The sequence below is a fragment of the Catharus ustulatus genome, chromosome 30, assembly GCF_009819885.2.
Source record: "Catharus ustulatus isolate bCatUst1 chromosome 30, bCatUst1.pri.v2, whole genome shotgun sequence".
Classification (NCBI taxonomy): Eukaryota; Metazoa; Chordata; class Aves; order Passeriformes; family Turdidae; genus Catharus; species Catharus ustulatus.
The window spans coordinates 1,348,434-1,362,204 of NC_046250.1; the positions used below are offsets into that span (position 1 = coordinate 1,348,434).

The following is a 13,771-nucleotide window of genomic DNA, read 5'->3' on the forward strand; positions in this document are numbered from 1 at the left end:
GAGCACCGGATAACGGGAACCGGATAACGGGCACCGGATAACGGGAACCGGCACCGCCTGCGGGGAGCTGGGCAGCGACGGCAACACCGGGACTGGCACCGGGGGAGCGGGGAGGGGGCGCTGGGAACCGGGACTGGCACCGGGACCGGCACCGGGGGAGCGGGGAGGGGGCGCTGGGATCTGGCACCGGGATCTGGCACCGGGCTCCGGTATCGGCCCCGGGCTCCGGTTCCGGGCTCCGGTATCGGCCCCGCCCGGCCCGGGGGGGTTGGGGATGTTTTGGGGAGGGGGCGGCGCCGCGCGCACGCGCGGATGGAGGGGGGGGGGCTCGGGCTCGGTGTCCGCCCACGCGGGTCCCCTCCCCCCCCTCCCGGTGTCGCTGTCGCCTCCCGGTGCTGTCCCCGGTGCTGAACTCAGCCCCGCCCCCTCCCCTCCCGTGTTACCCCCCCCCTCCCCGCTCGGTGTCCCAGTGTCCCCAGGTCGGTGCCACCCCCGCAGTGTCACCCCCTCCCACATCGGTGTCACCTCCCTCCGTGTCTCGGTGTCACCCTCTCGGCGTCCCGCTGTCCCCACCCCGTGTCACCCCCTCAGTGTCTCCCCCTGTGTCCTAATGTCCCCAGGCCGGTGCCACCCCTCAGTGTCCCCAGGCCAGTGTCACTTGCTCAGTGTCACCCTCAGTGTCCCGGTGTCCCCAGGCCAGTGCCAACTCCTCAGTGCCACCCCCTCAGTGTCACTCCCTCAGTGTCACCCCCTCAGTGTCTTAATGTCTCCAGGGTGGTGTCACCCCCTCAGTGTCACTTTAGAGTCACAGTGTCCCCAGGCCAGTGCCACCTCTCAGTGTCACCCCCAGTGTCCCCAGGCCAGTGCCACCCACTCAGTGTCCCCCCCAGTGTCCCCAGGCTGGTGCCACCCCGTCACAGTGTCACCCCTTGGCATCACAGTGTCCCCACTCCGGTGTCACCTCCTTCCACGTCTGTGTCCCCACCCGTGTCCCCCCCGTTGTCCCCCAGAGCCGGTGACAGCCGAGGTGGCCCCAACAGAGCCCCCCCAACCCCGAGGGTCCCACCTGGGAGGACACGGGGGTGGCTTTGGGGACACCCCATGGTGGCACTTTGGGGACTCGGGGTCCCATCCCCCCCCCAATAATTCACTCCAAACGCCCCAAATTTGTGCCCTAAAAATTCCTTTTTTTTTTTTTTTTTGTGTGTGGGATTTCTTCCCAAAATCCTGCAGCTCCCAAAACTCAGAACCCCCCAAAATCTCTGAGATCCCCTCAAATCTTTGGGACCCCCCCAAAAAAATCCTGGGATCCCCCAAAAAAATCCTGATCCCCCAAAAAAATCCTGATCCCCCTTTTCCCCTGGAGCTCCCCACAGGAGAGGAGGGTCCCAAAGTGGGGGGGACACCCCCAAAAATCCATCCTGGGGACCCCAAATCCAACTGAGGGACCCCAAATCCATCCTGGGGACCCCAAACCCAACTGAGGGACCCCAAATCCACCCTGGGGACCCCAAAAATCCAACTGAGGGACCCCAAATCCACCCCAGGGATCAGAGTGGGGGCTCAGGAGGATTTTGGGGGGCTCCAAGAAAACCCCAAAATCCTGAGCTGCTTCTCTGGGAACTGAGCGATGTCTGGGGGCTCCTCAGAGAGGGGGAAACGACCCCAAATCCATTCTGAGGACCCCAAATCCATTCTGAGGACCCCAAATCCCTCGTGGGGGACCCCAAATCCCTGTGGGGGCTCAGAGGAGCCGCTCCCTGCTGCTCTCCAGCTGCTGCCGCTGCTGCTCCTGCCAGTGCCGGAATCGCCGCGTTTTGGGGCGCATGAACTGCACCACGTCCATGGGAACGCGAACCGTGTCCAGCCCGTTCACCTGGCACCCCAAAAACACCGGGTCACCCCAAAACCAGCCCATAAACCACCCCAAAAACAGCCCAGAAACAGCTCCAGGGCACCACGTCCATGGGAACGCGAACCGTGTCCAGCCCGTTCACCTGGCACCCCAAAACATCCCAGAAACACCGGGGTCACCCCAAAAACACCCCAAAAACATTGGGGTCACCCCAAAACCAGCCCAAAAATACCAGAGTTACCCCAAAAACAACCCCAAAAACACCGGGGTCAGCCCAAAAACCAGCCCAACACCACTTGAGTCAACATAAACCCAGCCCTGGTGACCCCAAAACCAGCCCCAGTAACCCCAAAAACCAGCCCAAAACCAGCAGTGGTCACCCCAAAACCACCTCAAAACCAGCCCAAGTCACCCCAAAACCAGCCCAGGTCACCCCAAAACCAGCCCCAAACCACCTGAGTCAACCCAAAAACACCCCAAAAAACATCCCAAAACCACCTGAGTCATCCCAAAATCAGCCCACCACCAAAAACCAGTGCTGCTCACCCCAAAAATACCCCAAACCCAGCCCAGGTCACCCCAAACCAGCCCTGGTCACCCCAAACCAGCCCTGGTCACCCCAAAAACACCCCAAAACCACTTGAGTCAACCCAAAAATAGCCCAAAACCACCTGAGTCAACTCAAAACCACACCAAAACCAGCCCTAGTAACCCCAAAAACCACCCCAAAACCACCTCAAAACCAGCCCAGGTCACCCCAAAACCAGGCCACAACCATCTGAGTCACCCCAAAACCAGCCCACCATCCAAAAACCAGTGCTGCTCACCCCAAAAATACCTCCAAACCAGCCCAGGTCACCCTCAAACCAGTCTGGTCACCCCAAAACAGCCCCAAACCACCTGAGTCAACCCAAAAATAGCCCAAAACCAGCCCTAGTGACCCCAAAAACCACCCCAAAACCAGCAGCGGTCACCCCAAAACCACCCCAAAACCAGCCCCAGGTCACCCCAAAAACACCTGAGTCACCCCAAAACCAGTCCAAAACCAGGGCAGGTCATATCAAAACCAATCCACCACCCAAAAACCAGTGCTGCTCACCCCCAAAATACCCCAAACCCAGCCCTGGTCACCCCAAACCCAGCCCAGGTCACCCCAGTATTGCCCTGTCCCTTTGTCCCTGTCCCCATCCCTCTGTCCCCTCTGTCCCCCTGTCTCTCTGTCCCCTCTATCCCCCTGTCCCTGTCCCCTCACCGTGACATCACACCAGAAGTGTCCCCTGCCCCCATCCCTGTCCCTGTCCCCATGTCCCCCTGTCCCTGTCCCCTCACCGTGACATCACACCGGAAGTGTCCATGTCCCTGTCCCCCTGTCCCTGTCCCCTCACCGTGATGTCACACCAGAATTGTCCCCCTGTCCCCTCACTGTGACATCACACCAGAACTGCCCCCCTGTCCCTGTCCCCATATTCCTGTCCCTGTCCCCTGTCTCCATGTCCCTGCCCCCCTGTCCCTGTCCCCTGTTCCCCATGTCCCTGTCCCCATCCCTGTCCCCTCACCGTGACACCACACCAGTAGCGTCCCCCTGTCCCTGTCCCCCTGTCCCTGTCCCCATGTCCCTGTCCCCTCACCGTGACGTCACACCAGAACCGTCCCCATGTCCCTGTCCCCATGTCCCTGTCCCTGTCCCCATGTCCCTGTCCCCATGCCCCTGTCCCCATGTCCCTGTCCCTGTCCCCTCACCGTGACGTCACACCAGAACTGTCCCCAGCGTGTGATTGGCTCCGGGGGCAGGCGCAGGGCGTGGGGGGGCACGAACACCCCGAGCTGGGGGAGAGGGGAAACGGTGAGAGGGTACCCCAAAAACTGGGGCACCCCAAAATCTGGGGAATGACCCCAAAACCTGGGGAATGACCCCAAAATCTGGGGGTCACGAATGATCCCAAATCCCAGGAATGATCCCAAAACCAAGGAATGACCCCAAAACATGGAGTGACCCCAAACCCCAGGAGTGACCCCAAACCCAGGGAATGACCCCAAAACTAGGGAATGACCCCAAACCCCAGGAATGATCCCAAATCCCAGAAATTACCCCAAATCCCAGGAATGACCCCAAAACCAGGAATTACCCCAAACCCAGGGAATGACCCCAAACCCAGGGAATGACCCCAAACCCAGGGAATGACCCCAAAACCAGTAAAGGCCCCAAATCCCAGGAATGGCCCCAAAACCAAGGAATGACCCCAAAACCAGTAATTACCCCAAACCCCAGGAATGACCCCAAATCCCAGGAGTAACCCCAAAACCAGGGAATGGCCCCAAATCCCAGGAGAGACCCCAAATCCCAGGAATGACCCCAAATACCAGGAGTGACCCCAAATCCCAGGAGTGACCCCAAACTCCAGGAATTACCCCAAACCCAGGACTGACCCCAAATCCTAGGAGTGATTCCAAAACCAGGGAATGACCCCAAACCCAGAATTACCTCAAATCCCAGGAGTAACCCCAAAACCCAGGAGTGGTCCCAAACCCCAAAAATGACCCCAAACCCCAGGAATGGCCCCAAATCCCAGGAATGATCTCAAACCCCAGGGATGATCCCAAAACCAGGGAATGATCCCAAAACTCTGGAATGGCTCCAAAATCCAGAAATTACCCCAAACCTCAGGAATGATCCCAAACCCCAGGAGTGACCCCAAACCCAGGAATGACCCCAAACCCAGGAATGCCCCCAAATCCCAGGAGTGATCCCAAAACCAGGAATTACCCCAAATCCCAGCAGTAACCCCAAAACCAGGAATTACCTCAAATCCCAGCAGTAACCCCAAAACCCAGGAGTGGTCCCAAAACCAGGGAATGACCCCAAATCCCAAGAATGACCCCAAACCCAGTAAAGGCCCCAAATCCCAGGAGAGACCCCAAAACCAGGGAATGATCCAGATCCTCCCAAACCCCACAAAAACCCCAAACCCCTGGAACCCCCCAGATCCTCCCAAACCCCACAAAAACCCCACAAACCCCACAAATCCCCCAAACCCCACTGACATTCCTGAGGAAGTGCCTGGCCACGATGTCGGGGCTGAGCTCCCAGCTCACGTTGTTCTTCATCCCAACCTGCAGGCGGCAGCGCCGCAGGAACTGCAGCGTCTGGGGAGAGGGGGAAGAGGGGGATGATAAACATCCCTAAAACATCCCTAAAACATCCCTAAAATATCCCTAAAACATCTCAAACATCCCTAAAACATCCCTAAAATATCCCTAAAATATCCCTAAAATATCCCTGAAATATCACTAAAATATCCCTAAAATATCCCTGAAATATCACTAAAATATCCCTAAAACATCCCTAAAATATCCCTAAAATATCCCTAAAATATCCCTAAAATGTATCTAAAATATCTCTAAAATTTTCCTAAAATATTGCTAAAACATCCCTAAAATATCTCTAAAATATCCCAAACATCTCTAAAATATCCCTAAAATATCCCTAAAATACTCCTAAAATATACCTAAAATACACCTAAAATATTCCTAAAATAGCCCTAAAATATCCCTAAAATATACCTAAAGTATCACTAAAATTTTCCTAAAATATCCTTAAAATATCACTAAAATATCCCTAAAATATCCCTAAAATTTCCCTAAAACATCCCTAAAATATACCTAAAATATTGCTAAAATATTGCTAAAATATTCCTAAAATATCCCTAAAATACCCCTAAAATACACCTAAAATATCCCCAAAATACACCTAAAATATTCCTAATATACCCCTAAAACTCCCCTAAAATATCCCTAAAATATACCTAAAATATCCCTAAAATTTTCCTAAAACATCCCTAAAACATCCCTAAAACTCCCCTAAAATATCACTAAAATATCCCTAAAACATTCCTAAAATATCCCTAAAATATCCCTAAAATATTGCTAAAATATCACTAAAATATCCCCGAAATATCCCTAAAATATCCCTAAAACATCCCTAAAATATCCTTTAAATTTTCCTAAAATATCCCTAAAATATCACTAAAATATACCTAAAATATTGCTAAAATATCTCTAAAACACCCCTAAAATATCCCTAAAATATCCCTGAAATTTTCCTAAAATATCCCTAAAAATCCCCAGAACATCCCCCAAACATTCCTCAAAAAAATCCCAAAAACATCCCCCAAACATCTCCCAAAAATGTCCAAAACATCCCCCAAAAAACCCCAAAATATTCCCAGAACATCCCCTAAACATCCCCCAAAATCCCTCAAACATCCCCCAAAAATTCAGAAAAAAATCCCTCAAAACATCCCCCAAAAGTTCCCCAAAAATCCTCAAATATCCCCCCAAAAAATCCCAAAAACATCCTCAGATGTTTTTTGGGATTTGGGGAATTTGAGGGAATTTGGGATTGAGGGAATTTGGGATTTGGAATTTGGGATTGGGGGAATTTGAGGGAATTTGGGATTGAGGGAATTTGGGTTTTGGGGGATTTGGGATTTGGGAATTTGGGATTTGGGAATTTGGGATTTGGGGGATTTGGGGTTTCGGGAATTTGAGGGGATTTGGGGTATTTGGGATTGGGAGAATTTGGGATTTGGGGATTTGGGGAATTTGGGGGATTTGGGATTGGGGGAATTTGGGATTGGAGGAATTGGGAATTTGAGGGGATTTGGGATTGGGAGAATTTGGGATTTTGGGGAATTTGGGATTGAGGGAATTTTGGGAATTGGGGAATTTTGGGGGATTTGGGGAATTTGGGAATTTGGGGAATTTGGGGGATTTGGGAATTTGGGGAATTTGGTATTTGGGGATTTTGGGAATTTGGGATTTGGGAATTTGGGATTGAGGGAATTTTGGGAATTGGGGAATTTTGGGAATTTTGGGGAATTTGGGGAATTTGGGGGATTTGGGAAATTTGGGATTTGGGAATTTGGGATTTGGGGAATTTGGGGGATTTGGGGGATTTTGGATTTGGAACTTGGGGGAATTTGGGATTGAATTTGGGGAATTTTGGGATTTTGGGATTTGGGGTCCCCTGTCACCTTCTGCCCGCTCTGGGTCTGGGGCTCCTCCGACTTCTCCTGCTGAGCCTGGGGGGGAAACAGGAAAATGGGAATGAGGGGAATGGGGGAACAAAATCACAATAATCCCTAAAATATCCAAAAAAAATCCCTAAAATAGCCCAAAAAAATCACAAACCCCCCCCAAAAAAACCAAAAAAATCTCCCCCCCCAATCACAATAAAACCCTAAAATCCCCCAAAAAATCCCCAAAAAATCCCCCAAAAAATCCCAAAAATCCTAAAAAAATCCCTAAAAACATCCCTAAATAAACCCCAAAAATCCCAAAGAAATCCTTAAAAAAATCTCCAAAAAATCCCCAAAAATTCCCAAAAAAATCCCCAAAAAAATCTCAAAAAATCCCTAAAAATCACCAAAAAAATACCCCAAAAACCTCCAAAAAATCCCTAAAAATAAAAAAAAATCCTTAACAAACCCCCCAAAATTCCTCCCAAAAATCACAAAAAATCCTTAAAAATCCCTAAAAAAATCTCTAAAAAAATCCCCAAAAAATTTTTAAAAATCCCCCCAAAAATCCCCAACCCCCCCCACACCCCCCAAATGTCATTTTTGGGTTTTTTTTTCTGCTGACCTGCTCCTGCTGGAGGCTCTGCAGGTTCTCAGGGCTGGGGTACACTGCCCAAAAATCCCCCCAAAATCCCCTCAAAATGAAAAGAAACCCACAAAAAAATCTCAAAAACATCCCAAAAAATCTCCCCAAAATAAAACAAAATTAAAACAAAAATTACAAAAAAATCCCTAAAAATCCTAAAAGAACTCCCCAAAAAATCCTTTAAAAATAAAAAAAATAAATCCCCCCAAACTCCTAAACAATCCCCAAAAAATTCCCCAAAAATCTCTAAAAAATCCCAATAAAATAAAAAATAATCCCTAAAAAAATCCCCAAAAAATCCCAAAAAATCCCAAAAAAATTTTTTTTAAATCCCCAAAAATCTTTTAAAAATCCTTAAAAAATCCTTTAAAAATCCCTAAAAATATCCCTAAAGAAACCCAAAAAAAATCCAAAAAAATCCTTTAAAAATCTCAAAAAAATCCCAAAAAATCCCACAAAAAAATCACAAAAAATCCTTAAAAAAATCCCTAAAAAATCCCAAAACAATTTTTAAAAATCCCCCAAAAAATCCCAATCCCTCCAAATGTCATTTTTTTGTTTTTTTGCTGCTGACCTTCTCCTGCTGGAGGCTGTGCAGGTTCTCAGGGCTGGGGTACACTGCCCAAAAATTCCCCCCAAAATCAAAAAATACAAAAAAAATCACCAAAAAATTTTTAAAAACTGCCAAAAAAATCCCCAAAAATTCTCAAAAAAACTCCTAAAAATCCCTAAAAAAATCCCCCCAAAAATAAAAAAAAATTCCAAAAAATCCCTAAAAAATCTCAAAAAGATGCCCAAAAAATCACAAAAAAATCCCTAAAAATACCCAAAAAAATCCTTAAAAAATCCCAAAAAATCCCAAAAAAAATCCCAAAAAATCCCAACCCCTCCAAATGTCATTTTTGGGGTTTTTTTTGCTGCTGACCTGCTCCTGCTGGAGGCTGTGCAGGTTCTCAGGGCTGGGGTACACTGCCCAAAAATTCCCCCCAAAATCAAAGTACAAAAAAAATCACCAAAAAATTTTTAAAAACTGCCAAAAAAATCCCAAAAAATTCTCAAAAAACCTCCTAAAAATCCCCAAAAAAATCCCCACAAATACCCAAAAAATCCCCCAAAAAATCCCCAAAAAAACCCAAAAAATCCTAAAAAGTCCCTAAAAAATCCCCAAAAAATCCCTAAAAATGCCAAAAAAATCCTTTAAAAATCCCCCCAAAAAATCCTAAAAAAATCCTTACAAATATCCCTAAAAACCCCCAAAAAAGCCCCCCAAAAAACCCCTAAAATCCTTAAAAAATCAAAAAAAATCCCCCAAAAATTCCCAAAAAATCCCTAAAAAAATCCTAAAAAAAATCCCTTAAAAATATCCATTAAAAAACCAGAAAAATTCCAAAAAAATCCTTTTAAAATCTCAAAAAAATCCCAAAAAAATCTCAAAAAAACCCCAAAAAATTCAAAAAAATCCCCAAAAAATCCCTAAAAAAACCTCAAAAAAATCCCTAGAAATCCCAAAAAATTCCCAAACTCCCCCCACACCCCCCAAATGCCATTTTTGGGTTTTTTTGCTGCTGACCTGCTCCTGCTGGAGGCTGTGCAGGTTCTCAGGGCTGGGGTACACTGCCAGCCCCTGGGGCAGCAGGCGGTTCCTGCCCACGGCTTTGCTCACCCTCACCAGGTCCCCACGGCTGCCCAGGTCTGCAGGACATGGGGAGATCATGGAATAATCATGGGAAAATCATGGGAGATCATGGGAGATCATGGGAATAAATAATGGGAAATCATGGGAGATCATGGGATAAATCATGGGAAAATCATGGGATAAATCATGGGAGATCATGGGAATAAATAATGGGAAATCATGGGAGATTATGGGAAAATCATGGGAGATCTTGGGAATAAATCATGGGAAAATCATGGGAATAATCATGGGAGATCATGGGATAAATCATGGGAAAATCATGGGAATAAATAACAGGAAATCATGGGAGATCATGGGAGATCATGGGGAATAAATAATGGGAAATCATGGGGAATAATCATGGGGAATCATGGGAAATAAATAATGGGAAATCATGGAGAATTATGGGGAATAAATCATGGGAAATCATGGGGAATAATCATAGGGATCATGGGGAATAAATAATGGGCAATCATGGGGAATAAATCATGGGGAATAATCATGGGGAATAATCATGAGAGATCACAGGGAATAATCATGGGGAATAATCATGGGGAATCATGGGGAATAAATAATGGGAAATCATGGGAAATAATCATGGGAGATCATGGGGAATCATGGGGAATAAATCATGGGAATAATGCGGAATAAATCATGGGAAAATCATGGGACATCATGGGGAATAAATCATGGAAGATCATGGGATAAATCATGGGAGATCATGGGGAATAACCATGGGAAAATCATGGGGAATCATGGAAAATAAATAATGGGAAATCATGGAGAATTATGGGGAATAAATCATGGGAAATCATGGGGAATAATCATAGGGATCATGGGGAATAAATAATGGGGAATCATGGGGAATAAATCATGGGGAATAATCATGAGAGATCACAGGGAATAATCATGGGAAATCATGGGGAATCATGGGGAATAAATAATGGGAAATCATGGGAAATAATCATGGGAAATCATGGGAGATCATAGGAAATCATGGGGAATAAATAATGAGAAATCATGGCAAATCATGGGGAATCATAGGGAACAAATCATGGCAAATCATGGGAATCATGGGGAATAATCATGGGAAATAATGGGAAAATCATGGGAGATCATGGGAATAAATCATGGGAGATCATGGAGAATCATGGGGAATAAATCATAGGAAATCATGGGAGATCATGGAGAATCATGGGGAATAAATCATAGGAAATCATGGGAGATCATGGGGAATCATGGGGAATAAATCATGGGAAATCATGGGAGATCATGGGGAATCATGGGGAATAAATCATGGGAATAATGGGGAATAAATCATGGGAAAATCATGGGAGATCATGGGAATAAATCATGGGAGATTATGGGGAATAAATCATGGGAATCATGGGGAAACATGGGGAATTATGGGGAATAAATCATGAGAAATCATGGGGAATAATCATGGGAGATCATGGGGAATAAATAATGGGCAATCATAGGAGATCATGGGGAATCATGGAAATAATCATGGGAATCATGGGGAATAAATCATGGGAGATTATGGAGAATAAATCATGGGAAATCATGAGGAATAATCATGGGAAAATCATGGGGAATCGTGAAGAATTATGGGGAATAATCATGGGAAATCATGGGAAATAAAGGGAAATAATCATGGGAAATCATGAGAGATCATGGGGAATCATGGTTGGGAATGCAGGAATTGCCAGGACAGAACAGGCTGGGAATGCAGGAATTGCCAGGACAGAAGGGGCTGGGAATCCCTGACTCCCTGCCTCCCCCTCTCACCCTGCACGGTTCTGGTCAGCAGCAGCTCCATGTCCCCCCGGGGTTGGTGTTTGCCGTCCCGCAGCAGCCGGAACACGCGGTGCCGCCGGGGGTGCAGCCGGGGCGGGGATCCCGCGCGGGCCAGGGGCACCGGCCACACCCGCTCCACCACCACGGAGCCCTGGGGAATGTTCCAGAATGTTCTAGAGAGTCACAATGGGGATAGCACCGGCCACACCCGCTCCACCACCACAGAACCCTGGGGAACATTCCAGAATGTTCTAGAGATTCACAATGGGGATAGCACCGGCCACACCCGCTCCACCACCACTGAGCCCTGGAATGGGACAGAATGTTCTAGAATGTTCTTATTGGGAACAGGGATAGCACCAGCCACACCCGCTCCACCACCACAGAACCCTGAGGAACATTCCAGAATGTTCTAGAGATTCACAATGGGGATAGCACCGGCCACACCCGCTCCACCACCACAGAACCCTGGGAATGGGACAGAATGTTCTAGAGATTCCCAATGGAAATGGAGATAACCCTGGCCACACCCACTCCACCACCACGGAGCCCTAAGGAACATTCCAGAATGTTCTAGAGATTAACAATGGGAACAGGGATAGCACTGCCCACACCCGCTCCACCACCACCGAGCCCTAAGGAACATTCCAGAATGTTCTAGAGATTCACAACAGGGATAGCACCGGCCACACCCACTGCACCACCACTGAGCCCTGGAATGGGACAGAATGTTCCAGAATGTTCTTATTGGGAATGGGAACAGGGATAGCGCCGGCCACACCCGCTCCACCACCACAGAACCCTGGAATGGGACAGAATGTTCTAGAATGTTCTAGAGATTCACAATGGGAACAGGGATGGCACCGGCCACACCCGCTGCACCACCACTGAGCCCTGGAATGTTCCAGAAATTCCCAATGGGAATAACCCCAGCCACACCCGCTGCACCACCACTGAGCCCTGGAATGTTCCAGAAATTCCCACTGGGAATGGATGGGAATGGAGATAACCCCAGCCACACCCGCTGCACCACCATGGAGCCCTGGAATGTTCCAGAATGTTCCAGACATTCCCAATGGGAATGGGGATAACACCAAGCACGCCTGCTCCAACACCACCAAGCCCTGTGGGGTTCCAGAACATTCCAGAGTGTTCCCAGCGGGAATGGGGATGGGCACCAAGCCCTGCAGGGTTCTGGAACATTCCAGAGTGTTCCCAATGAGAATGGGGATTGGAATAGGGACACTTGGCAGCCCAGGTGGTGCTGACCCCTGCAGTGCTGGTGACCCCACAGCCCAGAGACCCCATAACTCCACAAACCCTACAGCTGCCCCACAAAACCTCCACAGACCCCATAACTCCACAGACCCCATAACTCCACAGACCCTACAGCTGCCCCACAAAACCTCCACAGACCCCACAACTCCCCAGACCCTACAGCTGCCCCATAACACCTCCACAGACCCCACAGCTGCCCCACAAAACCTCCACACACCCCACAACTCCACAGACCCTACAGCTGCCCCATAACACCTCCACAGACCCCATAACCCCACAGACCTCATAACCCCACAGACCCCATAACTCCACAGACCTCATAACCCCACAGACCCCATAACCCCACAGGCCCCCCAGCTGCCCCATAACACCTCCACAGACCCCATAATTCCACAGACCCCATAACTCCCCAGACCCTACAGCTGTCCCATAAAACCTCCACAGACCCTACAACTCCCCAGACCCTACAGCTGCCCCACAAAACCTCCACAGACCCCACAGCTGTCCCATAAAACCACAGGCCCCATAACCTCCCCTTACAGCTCCTAGACCCTATAAACCCCCACTATACCCCCAAAACCCCATTTCAGCCCCCAGACGCCACAAAACCCCATTATCCCCTCAGACCCCATAAGTCCCCCACTCTACAGATTCCCACTACACCCCTCCAGATCCCACAGGCCCCCCTACACCTCCCAGACCCCATAACATCCCCACTGCACCCTCCAGACCCCATAACCGACCCCAAATCATCCCAGACCCCAGAACTGCCCACAGATCATCCCAGACCCCAAAGACCCCTCACAACACACCCCCAGACCCCATAACACCCCCAGAGAATCCCAGACACCACCTGCCCTATACAGACCCTACAGCCCCCACCAGACCCCATAGCCCCTCTCAGACACTATAACTCTCCCCCCAGAAAGAGGGTTTAGGATCTGGGGGCACAGTGAAGGGGTTATGGGGTTTAGGAGGCTGTAATGAGGGGTTATGGGGTCTGGGGGGCTCTAATGAGGGGTTATAGGGGCTATAGGGTTCTATAACGGGGTTATGGGGCCGGGCACGGTATAGGGGCTATAGGGCTCTATAACAGGGTTATGGGGCCGGGTACGGGATAGGGGCTATAGGATTCTATAACGGGGTTTGGGGCCGGGTACGGTATAGGGGCTATAGGATTCTATAACGCAATTATGGGGCCGGCTCAGGGCCCGTCCCGCCGACCCCGGTACCGACCCCCGACCCACTCCCGGCCCCCTCTCAGTGCCGGAGCCCCTCCGCCCTGCCTCAAGGCCCATCCCCGGTACCGACCCCCCGTACCCCCCCACCATTCCCTCACCGGGCCATGGCTCAGGCTCAGGGCCCGGCTCAGCACCCGTCCCGCCGCCCCCGGGGCCAACATGGCGGCGCCGTTCCCTCACGGCGCCCGCGCTGCCGGCACTGCGCCTGCGCGGGACCCCACGGAAGGACCCCAGTGGGGCTGCCTGCGGCGCGCCTGC

The 13,771-nt window shown here is 49.5% G+C and overlaps 1 protein-coding gene across 2 annotated transcripts; it reads right to left on the reverse strand.

The window, feature by feature from the left end:
- Nucleotides 1-1,532: 1,532 nt before the first annotated feature.
- MRPL9 (mitochondrial ribosomal protein L9) lies at nt 1,533-13,696 on the reverse strand. 2 transcript variants are annotated; one of them, XM_033082762.1, is made up of 7 exons: nt 13,612-13,696; nt 10,986-11,145; nt 9,090-9,211; nt 6,889-6,936; nt 4,898-4,999; nt 3,596-3,679; nt 1,533-1,876 (listed from the first exon to the last, which is right to left on the reverse strand). In XM_033082762.1, exons 1-7 carry the CDS (start codon nt 13,672-13,674, stop codon nt 1,745-1,747), a joined length of 711 nt encoding a protein of 236 aa, XP_032938653.1. In that variant the 5' UTR covers nt 13,675-13,696; the 3' UTR covers nt 1,533-1,744. The 2 variants fall into 2 exon arrangements, with proteins under 2 accessions (XP_032938653.1, XP_032938654.1); XM_033082763.1 differs by lacking the exon at nt 1,533-1,876 and adding an exon at nt 1,884-1,997.
- Between the last annotated feature and the right edge of the window lie 75 nt (nt 13,697-13,771).